General features: G+C 46.3%; 1 protein-coding gene across 4 annotated transcripts in view; it reads left to right on the top strand.

Annotated features, from left to right (window-relative positions):
* DCDC2C (doublecortin domain containing 2C) overlaps nucleotides 1-22,501 on the top strand; it is a 145,265-nt gene that overhangs the window by 4,371 nt on the left and 118,393 nt on the right. For all 4 annotated transcript variants that reach the window (XM_063594666.1, XM_055108298.2, XM_055108299.1 and 1 more), the window contains exons 2-3: nucleotides 707-758; nucleotides 19,495-19,571. In XM_063594666.1, the coding sequence (XP_063450736.1) occupies nucleotides 707-758; nucleotides 19,495-19,571 (129 nt within the window). The remainder of the gene's footprint in view (nucleotides 1-706; nucleotides 759-19,494; nucleotides 19,572-22,501) is intronic.

Genomic DNA, 22,501 nt, shown 5'->3' with positions numbered 1-22,501 from the left:
AGTTGACCCTTCTCTGAATATTGCTAAAACTATCAAAAACGATAACAATCTCAAATACATATTTTTTTAATCAGGAAGAAACCTTAGTATCAGATATAAATTTGAAGGTATTATTTATTACCCATGAAAACATTTTATTTTTGAGGAATATGGAAGTCCCGAAAGTCCCCAACAGTAAAAAAAAATTGTGTTAGTAGGGCTCAGACACATTTTATGCTGGTGACTCTTTTCCAGTTTGCAGTTTTGGCAAAAGGAGAACAGTGCTGAATTTCTGTGAGCAGGAGGGAGCGGTGGGGGTGCGGAGGAGCTGGAGGAGAGTCTGGGTTTCTGTTCCGACCTTAGCCTGTCATGGGAACATTGATGAGCTTGCAGTTCTGGGCCTTCAGCGACCTGGTTAAAGAATGCTGTTGAATTAGATGATTTCTCAGGTTTCTCTTTAATAAAATTACGTGAGGGAAAGCAATGTCACTTAAGAGATACTTTCAAGGGGCAGTGCCAGTGGTACCCAGTGTGAAAACTGTCCTACAGCAGCATTGCTATTGTATTCTGATGTGGATTCTAACACCGAGAAAATTTTAGATCCTAGTTCCAAATTGCTGTGGGGTTGTATCTATTAAGCCGGAAAAGGACTCGTTTCTAAAGAGTCTGGAACTTTCTATGTAAATATCTTCCTTCTAATGATGTTTTCTTCTTTCTTCTTTTGCAGTTATATTCATATAGTTCCCCGAAAACCTGCAAAGATAAGGAAGTTGAAGGAAGTAAGTGTTCGCTTCTAACAACTAATAATGGAATAAATTGGCCAACTTGGTAAAAATTTAAATGTCGGCACGGAATAATTGAAGTTTCACAGAAGCAGTAAATGCCTGCAGAGATGTGTTGCTCTTGAAGCCAGAACACACTGTGCAAGCTTGTCATACTTGTCAAAGCACTGAAGTAACCAAGTGGCGGAAGGCAGTGAAGAGAGGCTAAGATGTGCAGAGGGAGACAGTCATCTCTGAGGCACACCGTGCAATTAATTCAAGTGTTCATTTTCCTTTTGTTTTGGGGGGGTTTGGAAAGACAGGTCTCAGGAAAAGTTATTTAGAGTTATGCAATGCTGAAGCTAATTATAATGCTAAATTTAAAGATTTGTCCCAAGTGCTCAACATTTTTGTACGTGATAGACATTTATTAGGTCTACAGGACAGAACATTCCATCACACCGTTCTTATCATTTGATTCTTAGTAAAAATAACCATTTAATTTGTTTAAAGAGACATGCCTTTTTTATAAGCAATAAAAACCACAGTTTTAAGCCAGGTAGCCTGTTGATATTTAGAATTTAACATAATTTTGACTTAAAAACGGACTTATTGTGTGGATTATTACACAGGTGAGTTATTTTGAGGGTATCTACTTCTCTAAGTTGTAATGTTGCTGTTCTTAAATTTCCTCACCTGTAAAAGGGAGATGATAATAGATACCTCAGAAGCTCGTTGTAAGGACTAAATGGTAAAATCTGTATAATGTGCCAGCACTAGTTAAGGGCTTCCCCTCCACATCTTACAGAAGCGGCTCTTCTCTGTGTCTTTGGAGCATCACCCAGAGCTCCATGCAGGACATGCCAGCAGCCCCAGCATTGTTCACAGGCACCAGCTTCCAGAACGTTCCGCTGCCTTCTTGGAGTCTGCCCTTGAGGGCAGTTAAAATAAGTCAAATTTATTACTTTACTCACCTTAAATTGTAACTTGCCAAGGACGAGAGGGCAAGTTTCCAACTAGAAAGCAATTCTGGCAGTCACTGAATTTCAGGGCTACCTTAATAAAGAGTGTGGAAATGATTTGTGATCATCCTGACACCTCTATACCTGTTTCCCCTCTCCCTGTGGGGCTGGGAGGGGGATTAAGCAACAATTTTGGAAATCACCCTTGAGAATATTTGTTAGAGTTTGAGTCTCGGTTCATCCTTTGCATATTTCCGTGATTTAAATAAGATATGATTTAAAAGGCAATATTTTAGGACAGGGAGGAAATTTCAGACTATCTTGTCAAAACTTCTTGTTTTCTAGTAGAGGAAGCCTTGGTCTACAGACGTGAAACGCTGAGCAGGCACACCAGGATTTCTACACCCGCGCTGGCCTTGTCTTCCTAGGGCAGGCATTAGGTTGCTGGGCACTCACTCTATGAGGCTATAGTTACCCAAAAGAGTTTAAAAATTTTTTATTTTTGAATTTCCACTTTGTTCATTTCAAAAATGTGATTATAAAAGTAGTTCTCATTGAGAGAGGTGTCAAAAATACTGTGCAGAAAATCAAAACTACGGTGAGATACCATCTCACACCAGTCAGAATGGCTATTTAAAAATTATTTTATATTTTTTTCTTCAACTTTTAAGTTCAGGAGTACATGTGCAGGATGTGCAGGTTTGTTCCACAGGTAAACATGTGCCATGGTGGTTTGTGGCACAGATCATCCCATCTCCTAGGTATTAATCCCAGCATCCTTTAGCTACTCTTCCTGATGCTCTCCCTCCCCTCATTCCTCCTCTCTGACAGGCGCCAGTGTGTGTTGTTCCCCTCCCTGTGCCCATGTGTTCTTATCATTCAGCTCCCACTTACAAGTGAGGACATGTGGTGTTTGGTTTTCTGTTCCTGCATTAGTTTGCTGAGGATAATGGCTTCCAACTCCATCCATGTCCCTGCATGAGTACATTGTGTGATGCTGAGGTTTGGGGTATAATTTATTCGGTCACCCAGGCAGTGAGCATAGTATCCAATAGTTAGTTTTTCAACCCTTGCCCCATTCCCTCTGTCCGCCATCTATTAATAGTAGTATCCAGTGACTACTGTCATCATCTTTACACCCATGAGTACCTACTGTTTAGTTCCCACTTACAGGTGAGAACATGGAGTGTTTGGTTTTCTGTTCCTGCGTTAATTCACTTAGGATAATGGCTGCAGCTGCATCCATGTTCTTTTTTATGGCTGCATAGTATTCCACGGTGTATATGTACCACATTTTCTTTATCCAGTCCACCACTAATGGGCACAAGGTTGATTCAATGACTTTGCTATACCGAATAGTGCTGCAATGAATGTATGAGTGCATGTGTCTTTTTGGTAGAATGATTATTTTCTTTTTCGAATGGTAGTTCTAAGTTCTTTGAGAAACCTCCAACGGCCCTGCATAGTAGCTGAACTAATTACATTCCCACCAACAGTGTATAAGCATTCCCTTTTCTCCACAGTCTCACCAGCAACTTCTGTTTTTTGACTTTTTCAAAATAGCCATTCTGCTATTACTAAAAAGTCAAAAAACAACAGATGCTGGCAAGGTTGTGGAGAAAGAGAACACTTTTACACTGTTGGTGGGAGGGTAAATTAGTTCAACCATTGTGGAAGACAGCATGGTGACTGCTCAAAGACACTAGAGGCAGAAATAGCATTTGGCCCAGCAATGCCATTACTGGGTATATACCCAAGGGAATATAAGTCATCCTGTCATAAAGATACATGCACATGTATGTTCACTGCAGCACTATTCACAATAGAAAAGACGTGGAACCAACCTAAATGCCCATCAATGACAGACTGGATTAAAAAAAAAGTGGTACATTTACACCATGGAATACTATGCAGCCATAAAAAAAGAATAAGACCATATTCTTTGCAGGGACATGGATGGAGTTGGAAGCCATTATCCTCAGCAAAAATAAAAAATTTTAAACTCTTGTGGGCAACTATAGCCTCATAGAGTGAGTGCCCAGCAACCTAGTGCCTGCTCTAGGAGGATGTGATTTTTAATGCCTGAAAACTATTCCACCATGTGAGTTTATCATAATTATGTAGCTCATCCTCTTTGAGCAGACGTTTGCCTTTTTGCTATTTTAAACAGTGATATAATGTAATGGACCCTTTGTGGAGACACGTTTGTTCACATTAATGATTGCTTATAGAGAAGTAGAATTAACACGCATTATTTTAACCTCTTTACTATTTACTTCTGGATTGGATTCCACAATATTTCTGAAAACTTACATTGCTTCTGACAGCGTGTAAGATGCCCAACACCACCCTCTGGGGTCGTGGGGATGGAGCAGTATCATGTCAGCGTGCGTGGCCTGGAAGTGCCTGATGCTCATGATCCTGCACCCATTTCCTTTTGTGGAAGTAGTCACCCCTAAAAAGGGTTTGCCATTATTATTGTTTGTTGTGTAAATGCTTGTCTTGGTGGGACAAGCATTTGCCTGGACACATGTCAATGGTGGAGCCAACCCTGAATGAGTTGGAACCACCACCAAGAGCTTTGGCCGACACACAATTTACTCCAAGAACTCTGCTGTGCCTGGAGGGGACTGTAAGAGTAGCTGAGATTCAGAGCTGTGTCCTGCTGCCCCACACGAGAACACAGAGCTAACCAGTCACAGGACCGAAGGCTGCCCGTCACTCCCAGTGGCATTACTACTACTTACTAAACCACAGTTTGCCTGCCTTGTGGCTTATGGGGATGCACCTATGATCCCAGAGACAGTATAATACCTAACGAACTAAAAGACTTGTTGGCCAGGTGCCATGGCTCACACCTGTAATCCCAGCACTTTGGGAGGCGAAGGTGGGAGAATTACTTGAGCCCCGGAATTCTAGACCAGCAAGACCCTATCTCTACAAAAAATAAAAATAAAAATTATCCAGGCGTGGTGGCACGTGGGAAGCTGAGGCGGGAGGATCACTTGAGCCCAGGTGTTTGAGGATGCAGTGAGCTATGATTGCACAACTGCACTCCAGCCTGAGCAACAGAGTGAAATCCTGTCTCAACAAAAGAGACTTGTCTTTGCTTGTTTTCCTTGCTTATTATGTTCCAGAAATAGAAATGCTTTGGTGAGATGCCAAGTGCCAGGACTTCATGGGTTTCTTTGTGAGGCCCCCATGCTGCCGATTTTCTATGTGACCGTATTCACATAGCCAGGGCTGAGATGCCTGCACGCCACACTGTGCATTGGAGAGTCGTGTCCTTGAATGCTTCATCATCGTGTTCAATGTCCAGAAGTTTCCTCTCTTTTAACACGGAATGTTGTGTGGCTTATGTTCTCAGCATGTTTTCACACCTATAGTCTCATCTGCAAAAATGGAAAAATAGCAACCATGTGAGTGAGGCAGAGCAGGCCTTAATACCTGCCATTTAAAAGATGAATAAAGAGTTCAAGAAAGGTTAAGCACCATCTGCCGTTGGGTGGCTCGTTTGCAGTAGAGCTTGGACTAAAATCAAGCATTCTAGGAATGACTCCAGGATTTCTCCCACTCTTTTCCCAGGAAAAGACCCATGACTGCTTTTGTACAACTTGCTAGTATTAAATGAATTTCTTCCATTTAGTTCAAAGAACTCATCGTAGGAATTTTTTCTGATAGATGTTCAAGCCCTTACATCACAGAAAGAGAACCCTGGTGTGCAGTGGCAGCGGAAGGCACCCCCCAGTGTCTTGAGTGAAGGTGCAAAGCAGCTCTCCCAGGGAAAACGCGGGGAGCCAGCAGGATGGGGCACAGGGTTCTCCATGATCCACGCGCGGGGAGCCAGCAGGATGGGGCACAGGGTTCTCCATGATCCACGCGCGGGGAGCCAGCAGGATGGGGCACAGGGTTCTCCATGATCCACGCGCGGGGAGCCAGCAGGATGGGGCACAGGGTTCTCCATGATCCACGCGCGGGGAGCCAGCAGGATGGGGCACAGGGTTCTCCATGATCCACGCGCGGGGAGCCAGCAGGATGGGGCACAGGGTTCTCCATGATCCACGCGCGGGGAGCCAGCAGGATGGGGCACAGGGTTCTCCATGATCCACGCGCGGGGAGCCAGCAGGATGGGGCACAGGGTTCTCCATGATCCACGCGCGGGGAGCCAGCAGGATGGGGCACAGGGTTCTCCATGATCCACGCGCGGGGAGCCAGCAGGATGGGGCACAGGGTTCTCCATGATCCACGCGCGGAGCTGGGGGAGCTTCCATAGGAAGAGCACCAGAATGAGGGCCTTCCCCCCTCTGCTGCTCCACCTCTTTCTAGGGTGAGTTGAGAACAGCTGCATCCCGGGTGCCCAGGGTCAGGGGAGCTGCATGTCTCGGCCCTAAAAGCTCCTGGAGACCTTGTTGGAAGTTAAGGCCATGTGCAGCCCTTCCTGCACTGGTTCCAGCTTGATAGGCCTTGGTCTGATCACACACTGGGGTTTAAGGATGTTTACAGTAGCATTTTGTTTTTAAATTACGAAATGCTGGGGACAAGCTGAATGTCCACCAGTACAGAAATGGCTAAATGATTCATGTTATGTCATCCCAGGATTAGATCTGTAGGGATTGATCTCAAATGGTATCTGTCAGAATGTGAGCAAGATTAAGTGAGATGAGCTTTGTAAATCACTTTTCCTGTGCTTTTGACATACAGCAAGAGCTCAATAAGTAGTTGGTGCTATTATTATTCATAATGCCTTTAAATTGTAGCTGATCCTATCCAAATTTGAGATCCATGATTGCCTACAATTTGAATACCAGTGTAAACTGTTTTACAAATTAAATGTGGCATAAGCTTTTGCCAAGTCCAAAAATTCAATGTCTAAATGTTTTACTAAGTCATTTAGCCTCAGTTTATGATACAGTAATACAGAGCAGAAAGACCTAGCTTCTGTAAATTATTCTTTCACAGAATTTCTGTTTTGATCAAAATATATTCATGGGAAAATTGAAGAAGCTTCCCAAGAGATTTTTATTTATGTAGAAATTTACTTAAAATTAATTAGAATACCATAATATACATTTAATATTGTAATAGAAATGATTTTTAAAATACTTCAATATAATGAATTTGAAGTTGCATTTCATTAAATGGAGGGACAAGGACAATTAGATTAGGAACAAATGCTCTTGGGGTCTTGGCTTTCAATGACTGTGCCATGTTGGTTTAATGAGAAAAGTGTCCTTGGTCTTAATTCAATGGAAGGACTTCTATTATAGTACAACATTGAGATTTCTGGTTTGTAATCTCAAGTTGTAGAGATTTAGGCAGATTTGCTAGGAACAGATGAATCCCAATTCAATGTTTTTTTTCCCCCCATGAAGGATCTGTTTCAATTCTGCTCTTTCAGTGGGCCTATCCTGGACTAAACAACAAGTGTACCATTCATTTAGACCACATTTTTGTCATGGAAGAGAAGGATGTGATTTGCTGAGTTGAATTTTTTAGATCACTGAAGCCTACCAATGAATCTAACTCAAAGGATGTTTTAAAATTAATTTCTTAATATACATTTTAACAAAGTGTTTTACATGATTTCCTGCCTTACTGAAAAGCCTGGAGAATAAAATTTAACTTTGTCCAGGTGACTCAAGCTTAGGCTGCAGTACTTTGGGCTGGCTGAACCAATACTCACTTCCACTATACTTCTTAGTGATCTTGCCAATGGCGAGACCACTGTTTGCCGTTTGCTGTTGACCTGTCAGGAACACATTTGGAAGCTTCTGCTTCCATTTTTAAAAAAGTACCCTATAATTCATGCTCATTGTAGAAAAATGAGAAAATATATGTAATTTAAAAGAAAAACATATTCATAATCCTATCATTCAGAGATTAACCACTGTTTTTCCATATGCTTTTGACATGTACACATATACCTACATACATGTATATACTCCTAGCTTTATAAATGTATTTATTTAAGCAAAATGGGAGCATAATCTACATTTTTTTTCAAAACTCCTTTCTATTTAATGATGTATCATGAAATCTCTACATGTCAAGCAATATATTCCTGTAATACTTTTTAGTGGATTTAGAATGTTGCATTAAGAGATGTATAACATATGTTTTTAAAACCAGCCTTCTTTTGCTTGACATTTAGAGAACCTTTTTATATGTCCTACTAAACTGCTCTCCTGAGAGATTATACCAAGTTAAATCTGTGCCCATTGTGAGACTGGGTGTTTCCCATACCTCCCAAACACTGTGTGTTATCCTTAATTTTCCCAACACATTGCCATGCTGGTGCCATAGCTTTGTGGAAATATCATGGGCTCTGTAATTCGGACAAATTAACTTCTCTGATGCTCAGTTAATGGGTATGGCTGTATCTAAGAAATAGGGGTTAAATGTAATTATGCATGTATTCTGCTCATCACAACATCCTAAACTTTCCATCCATCCATCCATCCATCCATCCATCCATCCATCCATTCATCCAATTTAATCTGAATGCTTGTGTATTTGGAAGTGTTTGCTTTCCTGTGGCTGATTATGCCAGAGCAGCAACACAAAACCAAATAATATGTGTATGTGTACTAAGCCCAAAGGTTTTTTCACTAAATACTTCTTGAGCACTGGTTATGTACCAGGTACTATTTGAAGCAGTTGTACAAAAAGGAAAAACATCTCTGCCCTCAAGGAGCCTGCATTTCAGGTGGTGAGACAGATAATAAACAAAATCCATACAATATAGAGTATGTGGGGGATATGAAATGTCATGCTGGGGGCTGTTTGATTTTAGGATGACCAGGTGGTCTTCACTGAGGAGGTGACTTTTGAGTCCAGACTCAAAGAAGTGAGGGAGCTGCCTATTTAGATATCTTGGGCAAAAGCATCCTGAGAGGGAGAACCGATGGTGCAAAGGACACTGGCCTGTTGTTCAGGGAGTGACATGGACCTTGAGCAAGAGTGTTTGGGTGCCATGTTGATAGCCATGAGTTAGGAGGCTGCTGCAGTGATCCAGGCAAGGGACAGTGGGGATTTAGATCATTGTGGTGGCGTTGGTGACTATGAATTCACGCTGGGAGTCAGTGTGGGCAGAACAAAGGGAGTTCCGATGACAGGGTCCTGGAATGCTTAGAGGGTAGGGAGGTGAGAAGGAGCAGAGAGGGCTGGAGAAAGTCCAGGTGAGTGCAGGATGCTGGGTGATGAGAGACAGGGTGGGCCATCTGTGTCAAACGCTGCTGACCAGACAAGGAAGATGAAGACTGAGATGCTGACCAGACAAGGGAGATGAAGACTGACATGCTGACCAGACAAGGGAGATGAAGACTGACATGCTGAGCAGAAAAGGAAGATGAAGACTGAGATGGGACCATTGGATTTAGTAATATGGAGGTCGTGGGCAGAAAAGAATAGAAGAGAGATGGGAGATACAAACTGCTCTTTAAATGCGTTTTGCTCTAAAGGAAGGAGAGAAATGTAGAGGTAACTGGAGGGGGAAACAGAGCGAAGAGAGTTTTTCTAAGAAGTGACATCATGTACGTGATGATGGGAGTAGCCATTGCAGAGGGAAAATTGATGATGTAGGACAAAATAGGGAGAATTACTTGAGAAATGGCCTTGGGTGGGTGAGGAAGATATTATGAAGAATAATAATTGCTGTCTCTATAGGACCTGCCTATTCTGGACATTTTATGTAAATAGACTCAGACAACGTGTGACCTTTTGCATGTGGTTTCTCTTAGCATATTTTCAAGGTTCATCCATGTTGTAGTGTGTATCAGGGATTCGTTCCTTTCTAAGGCTGAATTCCATTCTATTGTATGGATCCACCATATTTTGTTTACCCATCCATCAGGTGGTGAACATTTGGGCCTTGTTGGTCATAGCCCTGCTGATAGGGGTGAGGTGGTCCTCTTTCTCAGGAAAGAAAATCATTTCTTTCCTTCTCTTCTGAAGCTCTTCTCTTCTCATTTTCTATGACTGTTTTTTCTTTTATTTGTGGGACTGTTGTCATTGCCTGTCTTTTGAACACTGCTGTTTTGTAGGGTGCTCTCCAATTCATTTTCTCTTCTAGTTCAGGCCACCCCCACTCCATTCTCTCCATTACTTCCATAATCATCCATGTGCCAAAGACCCCCAGGTCTCTCTCAAAGTCAGGACCCACACCTCTAGGCCTCTGTCACTTGGGTGTCCCAAAGACATCTCAAACTCAGCATGTCCAAGTTTGAACTCATTGGCCTCTGACTCCAAACCCAATTGTTATTTTGTGTTTCCTATTCCAGAAGATGGAACTGCCCACCCAGCTCCTAAACCCAGAAACCTGGGCATTTTTCTCAACCCTTCACTCTCCCAGCAACGCCCCCAGTCCCTCCCTGCCCACCCATCCCACCTCCTGATCATCTCTCGAGTCAGCTCACCTGCTGTCATCTTGGCTGCTCCTAGCCTTGTTGAGGCTGCCAAGTTTGGTCACCTGGAAGGAGTCCCATGCCTTCCGCTGGTCTCCTTGCTTCCAACCTTGTCCCTTTCCCATGTGATCACGTCACTTCCCTTGTTCACATACATTAAGTCACTCCTCTTGGCTCCAGGGAGGTGAAGTCTGCACTAGTTACCATGACGTTTAAGGCCCTTCTTGATCTGGCCCCTGTGTTCTTCTCCAGTCTCGCCTCTCACCGCTCCTCCCTCTGTGTCTAGGATCCAGTCCTTGATGGATTTTCAGTTTCCCAAAGGCCTCTTCATGCGCCTATCCTCGAGCCAGGGTTTTGTGCATGCTGTTCCTCCTGCTTGTTTAACTCAACTGACTGTTTTCTGCTTATAATTCAGGTCTCAACCTAACGGCCTCTTCCTCCAGGAGGCCTCCTTTCTCGCTAGTGAGGGTCAGGTGTTCCTCTCCCATGCTTCCATGGCACCCATGCTGGCCGCAGCAGAGCCCCTGGCACCTGGCACTGTAATTGCTTGTTGACTTGTCTGTGTCCCTCTGTGCTCCCAGCCCTCTGAGGCCAGGAGTGGTGTTGGTCTTTTCCACCACTGCATTCTAACTCAGCACAGTTCCTACCATCAGAGGTGGGTCCTCTATGAATAGGTCTTGAATAAATGAATGAAGCAGTGATTGAGTACTTACGGGAAGGCTGGTGGCTGGCAGGATCTTAGGGGCAGGTATTCTCCTCTCCTTGGTTCTTCTGTGGGTTGGCCTAGATGAGGTCTTGCTTCTGAGTGGGGCTGACCAGGCCAACCACAGGCTCCACAAACCGTCTGGCTGTCTGATTCTATGGGATGGCTTCTCTGGCTCTTAGAGTCAGCAATTTTGGAGGCATGGAGAGCATCAGTTCTCCTTATATTTTTTAGCAGGGAGTGCCTCTGTGGGTGCATGATACATAAATCAAGTGTGTGGCTGTTTCTATCAATGAGATTCACGTGGCCAGACCCCAGGTTGGTCCCAAGGAGTGAACTTCACCTGTGTTCAGCTCTGGGACATGCCTGGCTGTTGCTCTCTGAGAAAGTCCAGGGCCTTGTGGACTAGGGGGCAGCATAGGAAAGATGGGGGTCTGTTTTCATCGCCATGCAGTTAACACTGGAAATGAGCAGACCCTCACTGAGCATACACTCTGAAACAAGCTCTGTGCTGGGTGGAGGCTTTTCCTATTGTGTCCGGAGTTGGTCCTGCCAGTGGGTTTGTGGTCTCGCTGACTTCAAAAATAAAGCCACGGACCTTTGCAGTGAGTGTTACTTAAAGGTGGCACGGACCCAAAGAGTTTTATAATCCTCTTGCTAGCTACAGAGTGCTGACTGGTGCATTTTACAAGCCTCTTGCTAGCTACAGAGCACTGATTGGTGTGTTTTACAATCCTCTTGCTAGCTACAGAGCGCTGATTGGTGCATTTTACAATCCTCTTGTAAGACAGAAAAGTTCTCCAAGTCCCCACTCGACCCAGGAAGTCCAGCTGGCTTCACCTCTCACTATCTCAGTGCCTTACAAAATCCTGCAGGCTTGGTGCAGCTGTTTCCATTTTTTTTTTTTGGGACGGAGCCTTGCTCTGTCGCCCAGGCTGGAGTCCAGTGGTGCGATCTTGGCTCACTGCAAGCTCTGCCTCCAGGGTTCATGCTGTTCTCCTGCCTCAGCCTCCTGAGTAGCTGGGACTACAGGTGCCTGCCACCATGCCAGCTAATTTTTTTGTATTTTTAATAGACATGGTGTTTCACCATGTTAGCTAGGATGGTCTCAATCTTCTGACCTCATGATCTGCCTGCCTTGGCCTCCCAAAGTGCTGGGATTACAGGTGTGAGCCACCGCGCCCAGCCAGCTGTTTTCATTTTCCAGGGGCTCTTTCCTGCTGCCTCCCAAGCCTCTGGCTGTCCACATTGGGTGTAATTCTGCTTCCTCATTCCGAGCTGGAGCTGCTTTCTTTCTCTTTCCTGCCTTTTCTAGTATGCTGAAGGGTCACCGTGAAGATTAGAGTTGACGTGGGTTGGAGGCCATGATAATGGGGATGGGGCAGCCATGTCAGGCATCCCCCTACCTCTGGAGCCCATCCCACAGGGGTTTGACGGGGCTTTGCCTGATGTCTTGGAATGTTGGTGGACACTCCCTGTGTTCTAAAGTGTCAGGTGTAAAAACATGAGAGAGGCTTCAGGTGCCAAACCAGCCCCCCACATCACCCTTAAACCTTATATAAGGACTGTAAGTTAGTAAGTTTATTGAATGAAGAAACTATAGACAGTAGTGGATGCTGTGGCATTTTCGCTCTCCTCCCTGTGGGTGCCTCATGCTCCTTCAAATCAGAGGCGAGGCTCCAGAGGATAGCTCAGAGCTCTGGGATGCTGCAGGAGGGACCAGGTCGGATGCTGCAGGGTAAAGCACCTCTTGAGAGGGTGAGGGTGTGCTTGGGACGACCCAGCCCATGTGCCAGGGGTTTGGGTTTGCAGGTGAGTGTGCAGGTGGCACCTGCTTCCATCATCCTCAAAGCACCTGAAGGATGGTGGGCTCTGTGTTGCCTGTGAAGACAGCATGGGGAGGCAGCAGCTGTGGAAACTGCACTTGTCCCCTCTGGGGAGCTGGTGTGGCAAAGGTGTGTGCCTTTCCTTGGGAGGCAAATGGATGCCTTAGAAGGTGGCCAGACTTGAGTTGTTTAAGAATCATTGCCAGCCATGGTAAGGGTCTGTGGGGATGTAGCAAAAGGTTGTGGTTTGAAGCAAGAGTCAGCTGCGGAAAGTATCAGAAACATTCTGCATCAGGAACAGTCCAGCATGGAGTCTCTGTGAGGTTTTCAGAGGAACTCACTAAAGCCTGCACCCTCCCTGCCTCCCCAAAAAGCCACATTCGGACACCTGCCAAGGAAGAGGACATAGGAGGTCAGATGACAGGAGCTCCAGTTGTATTAGACACTCTCTTGTTCTGATGCCAAGATGAGGAGGAGGTCGAAGGCAGAGTAAAATACTGTGAAACAATGAAATAACCATGTACCCTTCCCACATGCAGCTGGGTCAGGCTTGAGATAAGGGGAGAAACTCTCAATGGGATGTAGGATTAGGATTTAAATTGGACTGGGCAGGACATTCTCTATGTCTGCTGAGATGATCAGATGATTTCCCATTTTTAGTTTGTTAATATTATGAATTACATGAATTGATTTTCAAATATGGAGCCAACCTTGCATTCCTGGGGCAAACCCCACTTGATCATAGAGTATCCTTTTTATACTTGTTGAATTGTTGTCTTGGTGGAAAGGTATTTGGAAGATCTTGTCTAGAATTGGTATTGTTTCTTCCTTAAATGTTTGATAGAATTTACCAGTGGAGCTATCTGGGCCTAGCGTTGTCTTTGTGTGAAGAGTTTGAACTACAAATTCAACTCTTTAGTAAATATAGGGCTCTTCAGGTTATTTCTTCTTGAGTAAACTTTGCTAGTTTTTGTCTTTTGATTCGTTCATTTCGTTTAAGTTGTTGAATCTGTTGGCATGAAGTTGTTTATAACGTTCTCTTATTCTATTAATATCTGTAGACTCTGAAGTGATGTTGCCTCTCTCATTCCTGATATTATTTGTGTCTTCTATTTTTCCTATATGTCCCTCTACAGGTTTATTAATTTTATTGAACTTCTCAAAGAGCCAGCTTTTGGCTCATTGTTTTTCTCTATCTTTTTCCCCGTTTTCTATTTCACTGCATCTGTTCTAGTTTTTATTCTTCCTATTGTGTAGGGAGGCGTGCGTCTCTTTGGGGAACCCTGCAGCACCTGCTGCAGGGTTATTCAGCAGAGCCTTCTCTGTGAATTCATCCTGCATGGTGCTGAATATATGAGAGTTGATCAAAACAATTTGCTTCATATGAGATCCTCCTGTAGTGAAGTCCTTTCCTGATGCTAGATTCTCGCAGGCTTTTAGTTGGATATTTTGCGTGGAAGGGGCCATGGAGGGTATGTTCACGGAGGGTAGTTGGAGCAGCATTGGAGAGAAGGAGAGAACAGGAACTTTGGAGCCCAAGACAAAACAACAAAGCCACAATAATTGCTGTTTGATATGGTTTTGCTATGTCCCCACCCAAATCTTATCTTGTAACTTCCATAGTTCCCATGTGCCGTGGGAAGAACTCCCACAATTGAATTGTAACTCTTAAAATTCCTATGTGTCATGAGAGGAACCCAGTGGGAGGGATTGAATTATGGGGGCAGGTCTTTCCTGTGCTGTTCTCGTGATAGTGAATGAGTTCATGAGATCTGATGGTTTTAAAAAAATGGGAGTTGCCCTGCACAAGCTCTCTTTGCCTGTTGCCATCTACGTAAGATGTGACTTGTTCCTCTTTTGCATTCCTCCATGATTGTGAGGCCTCCCCAGCCATGGGGAACTATAAGTCCAATTAAACCTCTTTCTTTTGTAAATTGCCCAGTCTCTGGTATGTCTTTATCAGCAGCGTGAAAACAAACTAATACACTGTTATCAACTGAATCCTCATTACAGTCATTTGCTAAGCACTTGACAATGCGTTATCTCATTTCGTGTTACTCACTTTGGAGGCAACAACTTTATGAGGTGTGCACTACTGCTATTAGCATTGCATGCAGGAGGCAGCTGAGGCTCAGGGAGGTTATACAACTTGATCAAGGCCACACAGCTAGTAAGTGGCAGAGCCAGTACTGGGATCCTGGATGATCCAAAGCACAGGCTCCTGAGTACTAAGCTACATGGGTATGGATTTCAGGACTCATTTTGCTAAAAAGTAAAATAAAATGTTTTTTGATGGCTTATCATGGCCAGGACACTTAATAGGTTTATGTTGTTGGGAAGATGATATAACCTCTCTGATTCTTTGTTACCTAGATATTTTGCCTGGTTATGTTGAGGGTTAGGTATGAGTGCAGGTAAAGAGTCTACTGCAATGCTTGATCCATGGTGTGTATTCAATAACCTGTAGTTGCTCCTTGGGGGAGATACACCTGTGGTCATCTCGAGTCTTCCGTCTTTGATTTAGATTTGGTTGAATTGCCTTGGTTGAAGAGGTCTAAAGCTCATGGCGTCCTTCAGCCTCTCAGGACCGATGACTGGTGTGAGTCTTTGGCTCTGACAAGTGTGAATGAGGCTGTCATCACCATCAGATACATATGCTTGACATTGTTCAGGAGATTATTTTATGAAGTACAGAGAAAAAAAATCCAGAATCACATTACTTGACTGCTGGAGTTATTTAATTAGGCAGGTGATAGCAGGGTTAATGAATCATTAACACCTCAAAAGAGCAATTAGCTCATTGTTTCCATAATTTTATGCAATGAAGCAGAAAGCTGGTACTTAGGGTGGCTGTATTTTAATAGAATTTTGCAGAGGATAATTTCTGTTGTTTTGTTTTCAAACTAGGCCTGTAAATTCATGTTCATTGTTGGTACCCATGGCATTAGTTTCGTTACCATGAGTATGCAGGTGTATATAATTTTATATATAGTATGATAATAGGGTAGAATGGATGCAGGTGTGCATTTCCACCTTCTTCCATGGCCTCTCTTTTCCTGGAATCCTTTTCAGAGCATCAGAGCTGTTTTTCCCTAGTCATGGTAGCATTCACTCATCCATTATTCGTTTGTCTTCATGAAATAGTTATTGAATTCCTGTTAGGGGTCACTCATCATTCAGGCACTGAAGGTACTTGGTTGAACACGACAACCAGGGTCCCTGCTCTCAGAAGCTTCCATTCTACAAAGGACGATGGAAGCAAATACACAAACAAGAAAGCAGAGGCAGGATGAAGTGCTTGGATGAAAGTAACTGCAGGTGTGTGACTGGGCAGGGAGGGCTTCTGTGAGGAGCTGACGTCGAAGTGACTTCTTAAAGTAAGAGGGGCAAACCAGACAAAGATCCGTGAATATGTTCCAGGCTCAGGTCCTGTGTAGGAATGGGCTGATGTTTCAGGAACTGCAAGAATGCAAGCATGGCCAGAGAGCAGGGAGGCTGGGAGGGGTGCAGAGACATGGCAGAGAGGCAGCCAGTGCCAGCTTGCATGGCCCGAGGCTCAGTGTGAGGGGTAGGTAGAGTAAGGGCGGGCCTCACTGAGGGACATCACACTGCCTTCTGACTTGTGTTTACAAAGGCTACTTTGCTTGCCCTGAGGGAAGGATTGTCTCGGGACAGGGGAGAGATGGTGGAGGCAGCGAGGAGTGAAGGGTCCGTGGTGTGGCTTTGAAGTGGAGCTGACGGATGCGCAGTTGGCATAAAGGATGAGAAGACTCAAGAACACCTCCCAGATTTTGTAGTTGAAGAAATGGGGCCGGGGTGGCACCATCTTCTGAGATGGGGAAGCCTGGGTTGATCCACTGGCTGTGGATAAAATCAGCAATTCTATTTGAGCCATAACAAGATAGAGGTGCCTGAACAGCTCCCCTTCCCCCTTCTCTGTCTCTCTGTGTGTTTCTGTGTGTTTGTGTGTGTGTGTGTGTGGCACTCTCATTTATTGAATTGAATATTTATTATAGGTATTGCATTGTGTTATAGGTATTGCATTGTGCCTTTTATAAAATGTTCTCATTGTTATCTCAATATTATTCTCATAAGAACTCTGTAACACACGATGATCCCCATTCTAAAAATTAATCAGCTGCTGCTCAGAGAAGTGTAGCTGCTTCTCCAAACCACATGGACGGTAAGACGTAGAGCTGGGATTTGAATTCAGATTTGACCAATTCCAAAGCCTGGGGTCTTCCCGTCTGCCAGGCTGCTTCTGAGATTCACTGTGTTCTCGCTGCCTCTCGGGCAGCTCTCTATTCTGACGAAAGGCATTGTAGGATCCCAGGGAGGTGCCAGAGTGGCCTCTCTGCAGTGACTGTGGCTGTCTTGGTTCCTCTCACCCTTCTTCCAAAGCCCCCATGAGACACACCTCCCTGGTCTCCTTCGGGGACAGAAGACCCAGAGTAACTCCTGTCCCCTCTCCTCTTTTAAAACGCAGTTCTGTTAATGAGGTGTGCAGCTCATTCTCTCTCACTGTGCATCTGGGGTGCATGGCTTGGGTGCTGTTCTTGGCCACGGCACTTTCATAGATGACATTTACTCAATTTGGGGTGATGTAGTCGAGCTCCTGTAACATTAATAGGTTAAGTGGTTTGTCTCGTGGTTTTGTGTGTGTTGTGAAACCTGGCTGGGGTCTGGGCGTCAAGAAGCAGGGCCCAGGAGGACCCTTCCTGCTGGGCCAGGCATGAAGAGTTATTACCACTGTGTCTGACTTGGGGAGCAGAGCCCCCCAGTTGTTGGCCTGACATTGGTGTGGGCAAGTGGGTAGGCAGCAGACCCCTGGCAGAGGTGAGGTTCAAGAGCTGAGTCCCAGGGCAGAGCTAGGAAGTGAGGGAGGGACACGTTTATCCGACCTGAACTCCTTGTTGGCAGTGGACTCAGATGCTGAGCTGCTGGAACCTCATCTGTGCTAAGTTGGGTCTGGGTTGGGAAGGGAGAGGGGGCTGCAGCTTGGAGGGGAGGGTGTGGATTAGCAGCGGTAGGTGTGGAAGGAGGCCCTATTGACAGGTTCAGGCCCCCGACCTTCTGGGGGATGGGGTGCAGGTAGGGCCCGCACCATGGTGTCTATGCTGGGAGTTTCCTGGGTGGGTGTGAAGTAGGCAGTAGGAAGGACACCGAATGAATTTGGCTTAGTGACGGCGGGGGGGATGATCGATTCTGATGTCAGCTTACAGGTGGCTTCCCAGCGCTGGGCCTTGGAAGGGCAGTGGACATGTGCCCTGGAGGTGGAGAGGCTGTGGGGGCTCGAGCAGAGACCCTTGTTGTGCAGCAGAGGCCCCGGGAAGCACATGGACTGGCTGGGGGCCAGGGTGGTGAAGGAGCATAACATGGAGGGTGTAGGGTGCAGAGAGTGATGAGGCTGCCAGGTGGATCCCAGAGGAAGACAAGCAGAGAGGGAGGAGGCTGCCCGGTGGATCCTGGAGGGAGACCGCCAGAGTGACGAGGGTGGCCAGGTGGATCCCGGAGGGAGATGAGCAGAGAGTGAGGAGGCTGCCAGGTGGATCCCAGAGGGAGATGAGCAAAGAGTGATGAGGCTGGCCAGGTGGATCCCGGAGAGAGACTGCCAGAGAGTGATGAGGGTGGCCAGGTGGATCCCGGAGGGAGATGAGCAGAGAGTGATAAGGCTGCTCGGTGGATCCCAGAGGGAGATGAGCAGAGAGAGATGAGGCTGCCAGGTGGATCCTGGAGGGAGACAAGCAGAGAGTGACAAGGCTGCTGGGTGGATCTGGGAGGGAGACTGCACCCAGTGGTGTTGTCGGAAAGACGATGGTGTCCGTGGGAGGTGACAGAGCGGGACCCTGGCGAGGATCCCTTGAGTGGATGTCACCATCGTCCAAGTGAGAGATGTGGGGGGGTGGGGGTGTGTGAACCAGGTCGTGGGACTGTAGTGGAGGTGTGTGCAGTGGCAGACAGGGTCCCAATCCAGGGGAAACCAGGGGTGGGAGGTGTGAAGGGACCCCAAGCTTCTTATCCTGGTGGGCTGGGGATATAGAGATGGAACGCGGACAGGGGAGCAGCTCTTCAGAGGAAGGCCAGGCCTGAGGTGCTGGGATGTCCTCGGTGAGCCTCAGCCTTGTGGGTGGGACCAGGACCCTGTCACTCAGCACAGGGTTGGGGGTTAACATCCCTTCCCAATCAGAGCTCCCCCCATTTGTTTTTCTGCACATTCCTAAACAGTAGGGCCGTGAGGATGACAGGATTTGCTTACCTGGGACAGGTCTCAGTAGTTCTTTTCCCCCTTTGTGTCTTATCTGCAGTGGACCTGAGACTGAAGCTGTCACCAGGCCATAGTGGTTGGCCCGGCCTCTCAGGCTGCATTCACAGCAAACAGGAGAGAAGGCGGAGGGGCTCCCGCCTCCTGGCCAGGACATTCTGGTTGGAGTGTTGTAATGAAATCAGAAGTGACATGTCCATTCTTGGGGCCCCATAACTTGGCCAGCAAAGCTCCTCGGCATAGTAGGCCATTGACGCATGCTTCTTGGGGACCATGGGGAGCCTCCCTAGCATGGACGCACAGCCTTTGGTGCCACCTTTGCCCGTCAGCCCAGCCCCCGCACCCTGCACTTCCCTCCATGTGCAGTGCAGAGTCCTCAGCCCCAGACCACCTCACGCTGCACTTGCTGGCATCTTCTCCTCCCCCAGCACCTGGTCTGCCTTTCTCTGCATCCCTCCTGGACCCGCCCCTGGGTGTTCTATTGACAAAGGGATTCCCCCCCTTTCTTATGTTTTAGGGCAGTGCCGTGCACACTGTTGAGTTTGATGAGTGTTGGCTAATTTGAACTGAATTCCCAGGTGTGTTTTTTCCTTTTTCAGATCAAACCGGTGGTGCATTGTGATATAAATGTGCCTTCCAAGTGGCAAACATATCATCGTATATCTCGACATATAAAGTGAGTACAATATTATGGGTGAAAAAATCAAACTGTGCCATAACTCCCTAAAAACAATACTTTCTATCCTGACAAATGCCCCTCAGCCCCCTTTCTGTCCCTCCTCCCCTCCCCTCCCCTCCCCCCGCTCTCTTGTGCTCTCACTCCCTGACAGGTGATTTCTTTTTCCTAGACCACCTTCTCTCTGATTCAGCTGTTCATGTGCTACCTTTTCTTTCTCCTCTTGAACCCTGATTTTGGAAAAGAAAAGCAATCCAATCACCATGCCGTTGTTTGCAGAACAGTTCACCTGGGGATATGAAGATAAGAGCATCATACACACAGCTTAGTTTTAGGCTCTGAAGCTTTGTTTTGATTTTTTTTAATGTAGCAGTTGCAGCTGCAGCATGTTGAAGGGAAATTTAAAAGCTGTTTCCCCCGCCCCTTGACCTCTTGCTACCAAAAGGCCCTCGTGGGCTACAGCACATCCAAGTCAGGTGTTGCTACAGGAACGGAGTGCGTTAGAGCCTCATTGGCCGCTGCCCTGGGATGCCGCTGGCAGTGCCAGGCACCGAGGTGCTCAGTGGGAGGCACTGGGGATAGTTGTGAGCACTGTGTGCATCCACCTGCATTATGTTTTTGGGGTTGGGAAAAGACACACACTTGACTTGAACGAAACGTTGGTTTACATCCCAGCTTTTCATCTTATCAGCTTGGGACCTGTGCCTGCTGCTTCGCTCTGAGGCTGAGGATGTCTCCCATTGTGGAAAACAGGGCTGAGAATATCCGCAGCACACTGTGGTGAGGGTTAGCTTCAGGAATGTTTGCAGCCAGCCCCCCAGGGCTTGTCACAGCGTAGCAGTTCTCTGAATGGCAGCTCTTCCCCCTGTCCTTTTATTGGGATGTTTTAGCATTTCAGTGATTAAAAGCCCTGACATGGATATCTTTCCATTTTACCATGTTCTAGTCTAAATGGAAGGAATTTTAGCGAGTTTCCAGAGAATGCTGAGCTCTTCATGTGGGGGTCCCAGCCTTGTGTGAGCCAGTCACCTCTACCATGTCCTCTCTCAGTCCCGAGAGGCAAGGGCTTGGAGGCTCATGAGGCTGGAAACTGCCTGATTCACCCGACAGATCCTCAGGCTGGGAACGAGAAAGATGAAGGAAATGTGGCCGTGAATTCGCCAAACTTGGCCCCTTGCGCTTTTCCTGAAAATCTCAGTGACCATTTCTTTAAAATACTTTAAGCTTCCGCAAGGGGGCCACCTAAATACAGAGATCTTTCCACACCACTTTTCATGTACCTAAGAGCTGTTTTGAAATAATAAGACACAGTATTTCTGAATTTTGTTAGTGATGTCTTTCCCGCAGAACATACAGCAACCTCAGGGAACGTCGTTGGTTTGTGGGTCCTTCTTGACAAAAACGCCATCCTTAAAGCCACATTTTATGTACGTGACCCAGGCCATCAATGATCCTCACTCATTGGTCAGACATGATTATTTTTTTCAATGAGAAACCAACACAGTCTTGCAGCATTTGCCCATCCTTTGTCTTGGTGTGTTGGAATTTCCACTAGGTGGACCCAAATATCCATGTGAGTGCAGAGTCCTTCCTACCACAAAAAAACCTGATCGTGTTCCTCGGAGTCCTTGTCACTATAAAAACACATAAACAATAGTTAATGATGGCTTTCAGAGGCTTAGATGCTCAGGAGAGAAAGGCGGGGTGTGACCCTTTCTGGTGAAGAGGAGATTTGGCGAGGGAGTGAATGGCTTGTTGAGCTGTGTTCTGCAGCAGCCAGATGCTGGAGAGAGAGCCCGGGGCTCCCCTGATGGGGATTGAGCTGGTGGTGAGTGCATGGGTTGGAAGTCACTGATTTGGAGGTTGAGGCTCAGATTGAAGCCCTGGTTCTGGCACTGACTGAGCCGTGTGGCCTGAGGTCACTTCTCTTGCCCAGTGTTCTCTCTGATGTCCCTTGTCACTTAGGAAGGGATTCACTCACTCATTCCACTTATACTGGCATGGAAAACACCGTGAGTCAGTGAATGAGCCTTGGGAGAAAAAGCGTTTAAAAGATCTTTTGTCGTTTATTTAGAAGTGAGCTGGCAAAAGTTGTCTGGGCCCTGGAGTGGTTTTACTTGGGGACTCCCTGCCCTTTACAGGGAGCCTGAGACCAGAGGGAGAGGGGGAAGAGAAGAGCCCACCCCAGGGCTCCTCTGTGGGGAGGAGGCACGTTCGTGCCAGGCAGAACTGGAGAAGAAGGGGCCATTGGTCCTGGCCCTCATTGCAACACTGATGTCAAAGATGGACACAGCTGGACATTAGTGAAAGCGGCAAAAACAGATTTTATTTAGTAACTACTGATAGTTGGGGAAAGAGCTGAGTTCCACTCTGATTTGTGTGGAAGTGATTTGGGCATTTTAAAGGGGGAATGAGAGATGGGAGCAAGTGGGGCCTCAGGAGAATCAGAGAAGTGGAAAAGTACAAAGAGTTGGTCAGTGAAGGTGGCCAGGTAGCTGGTCTGCAAGCTGGCAGTTCTGGAAGTTAGGATTCTGTCCTCTGCCAGAGACTGGGAGACAGGCCCTGTCCTGCCTGATGCTTGCAGTTCAAGGGAAGGATCTTAGGTGTGGGAAACGTGTCTGCATTGCAAGAGATGCATATTTGTCAATGCTCTAAGAAAGAGAGGTCAGGGGCCTATCTCAGGTGTTGGCTGGGATGAACAGTAAATGTTCCTGGCAGCCCTGGGTTTTCTCAGGTGGGTGTTTAGTGGCAGGGCTAGGGTCATCCTATGGCTGTGGCTTGATGCTGCTGGACACATGTTAGAGTTTGGTTGTATCTCAGCGCAGGAGTTGGGACAGAGTTGTCATAGGCCAGAGTTCTGCAAAACTCAGTCCCTCTTCTTGTTCATGAAGACAAGCAGATCTATTCCTTGTAGAACAACCACCACCTGT

Source organism: Pan paniscus, chromosome 12 (assembly GCF_029289425.2).
Source record: "Pan paniscus chromosome 12, NHGRI_mPanPan1-v2.0_pri, whole genome shotgun sequence".
NCBI classification, from domain to species: domain Eukaryota; kingdom Metazoa; phylum Chordata; class Mammalia; order Primates; family Hominidae; genus Pan; species Pan paniscus.
The sequence above is the reverse complement of the archived record's forward strand: the minus strand, read 5'-3'. Positions and strand labels throughout refer to the sequence as shown.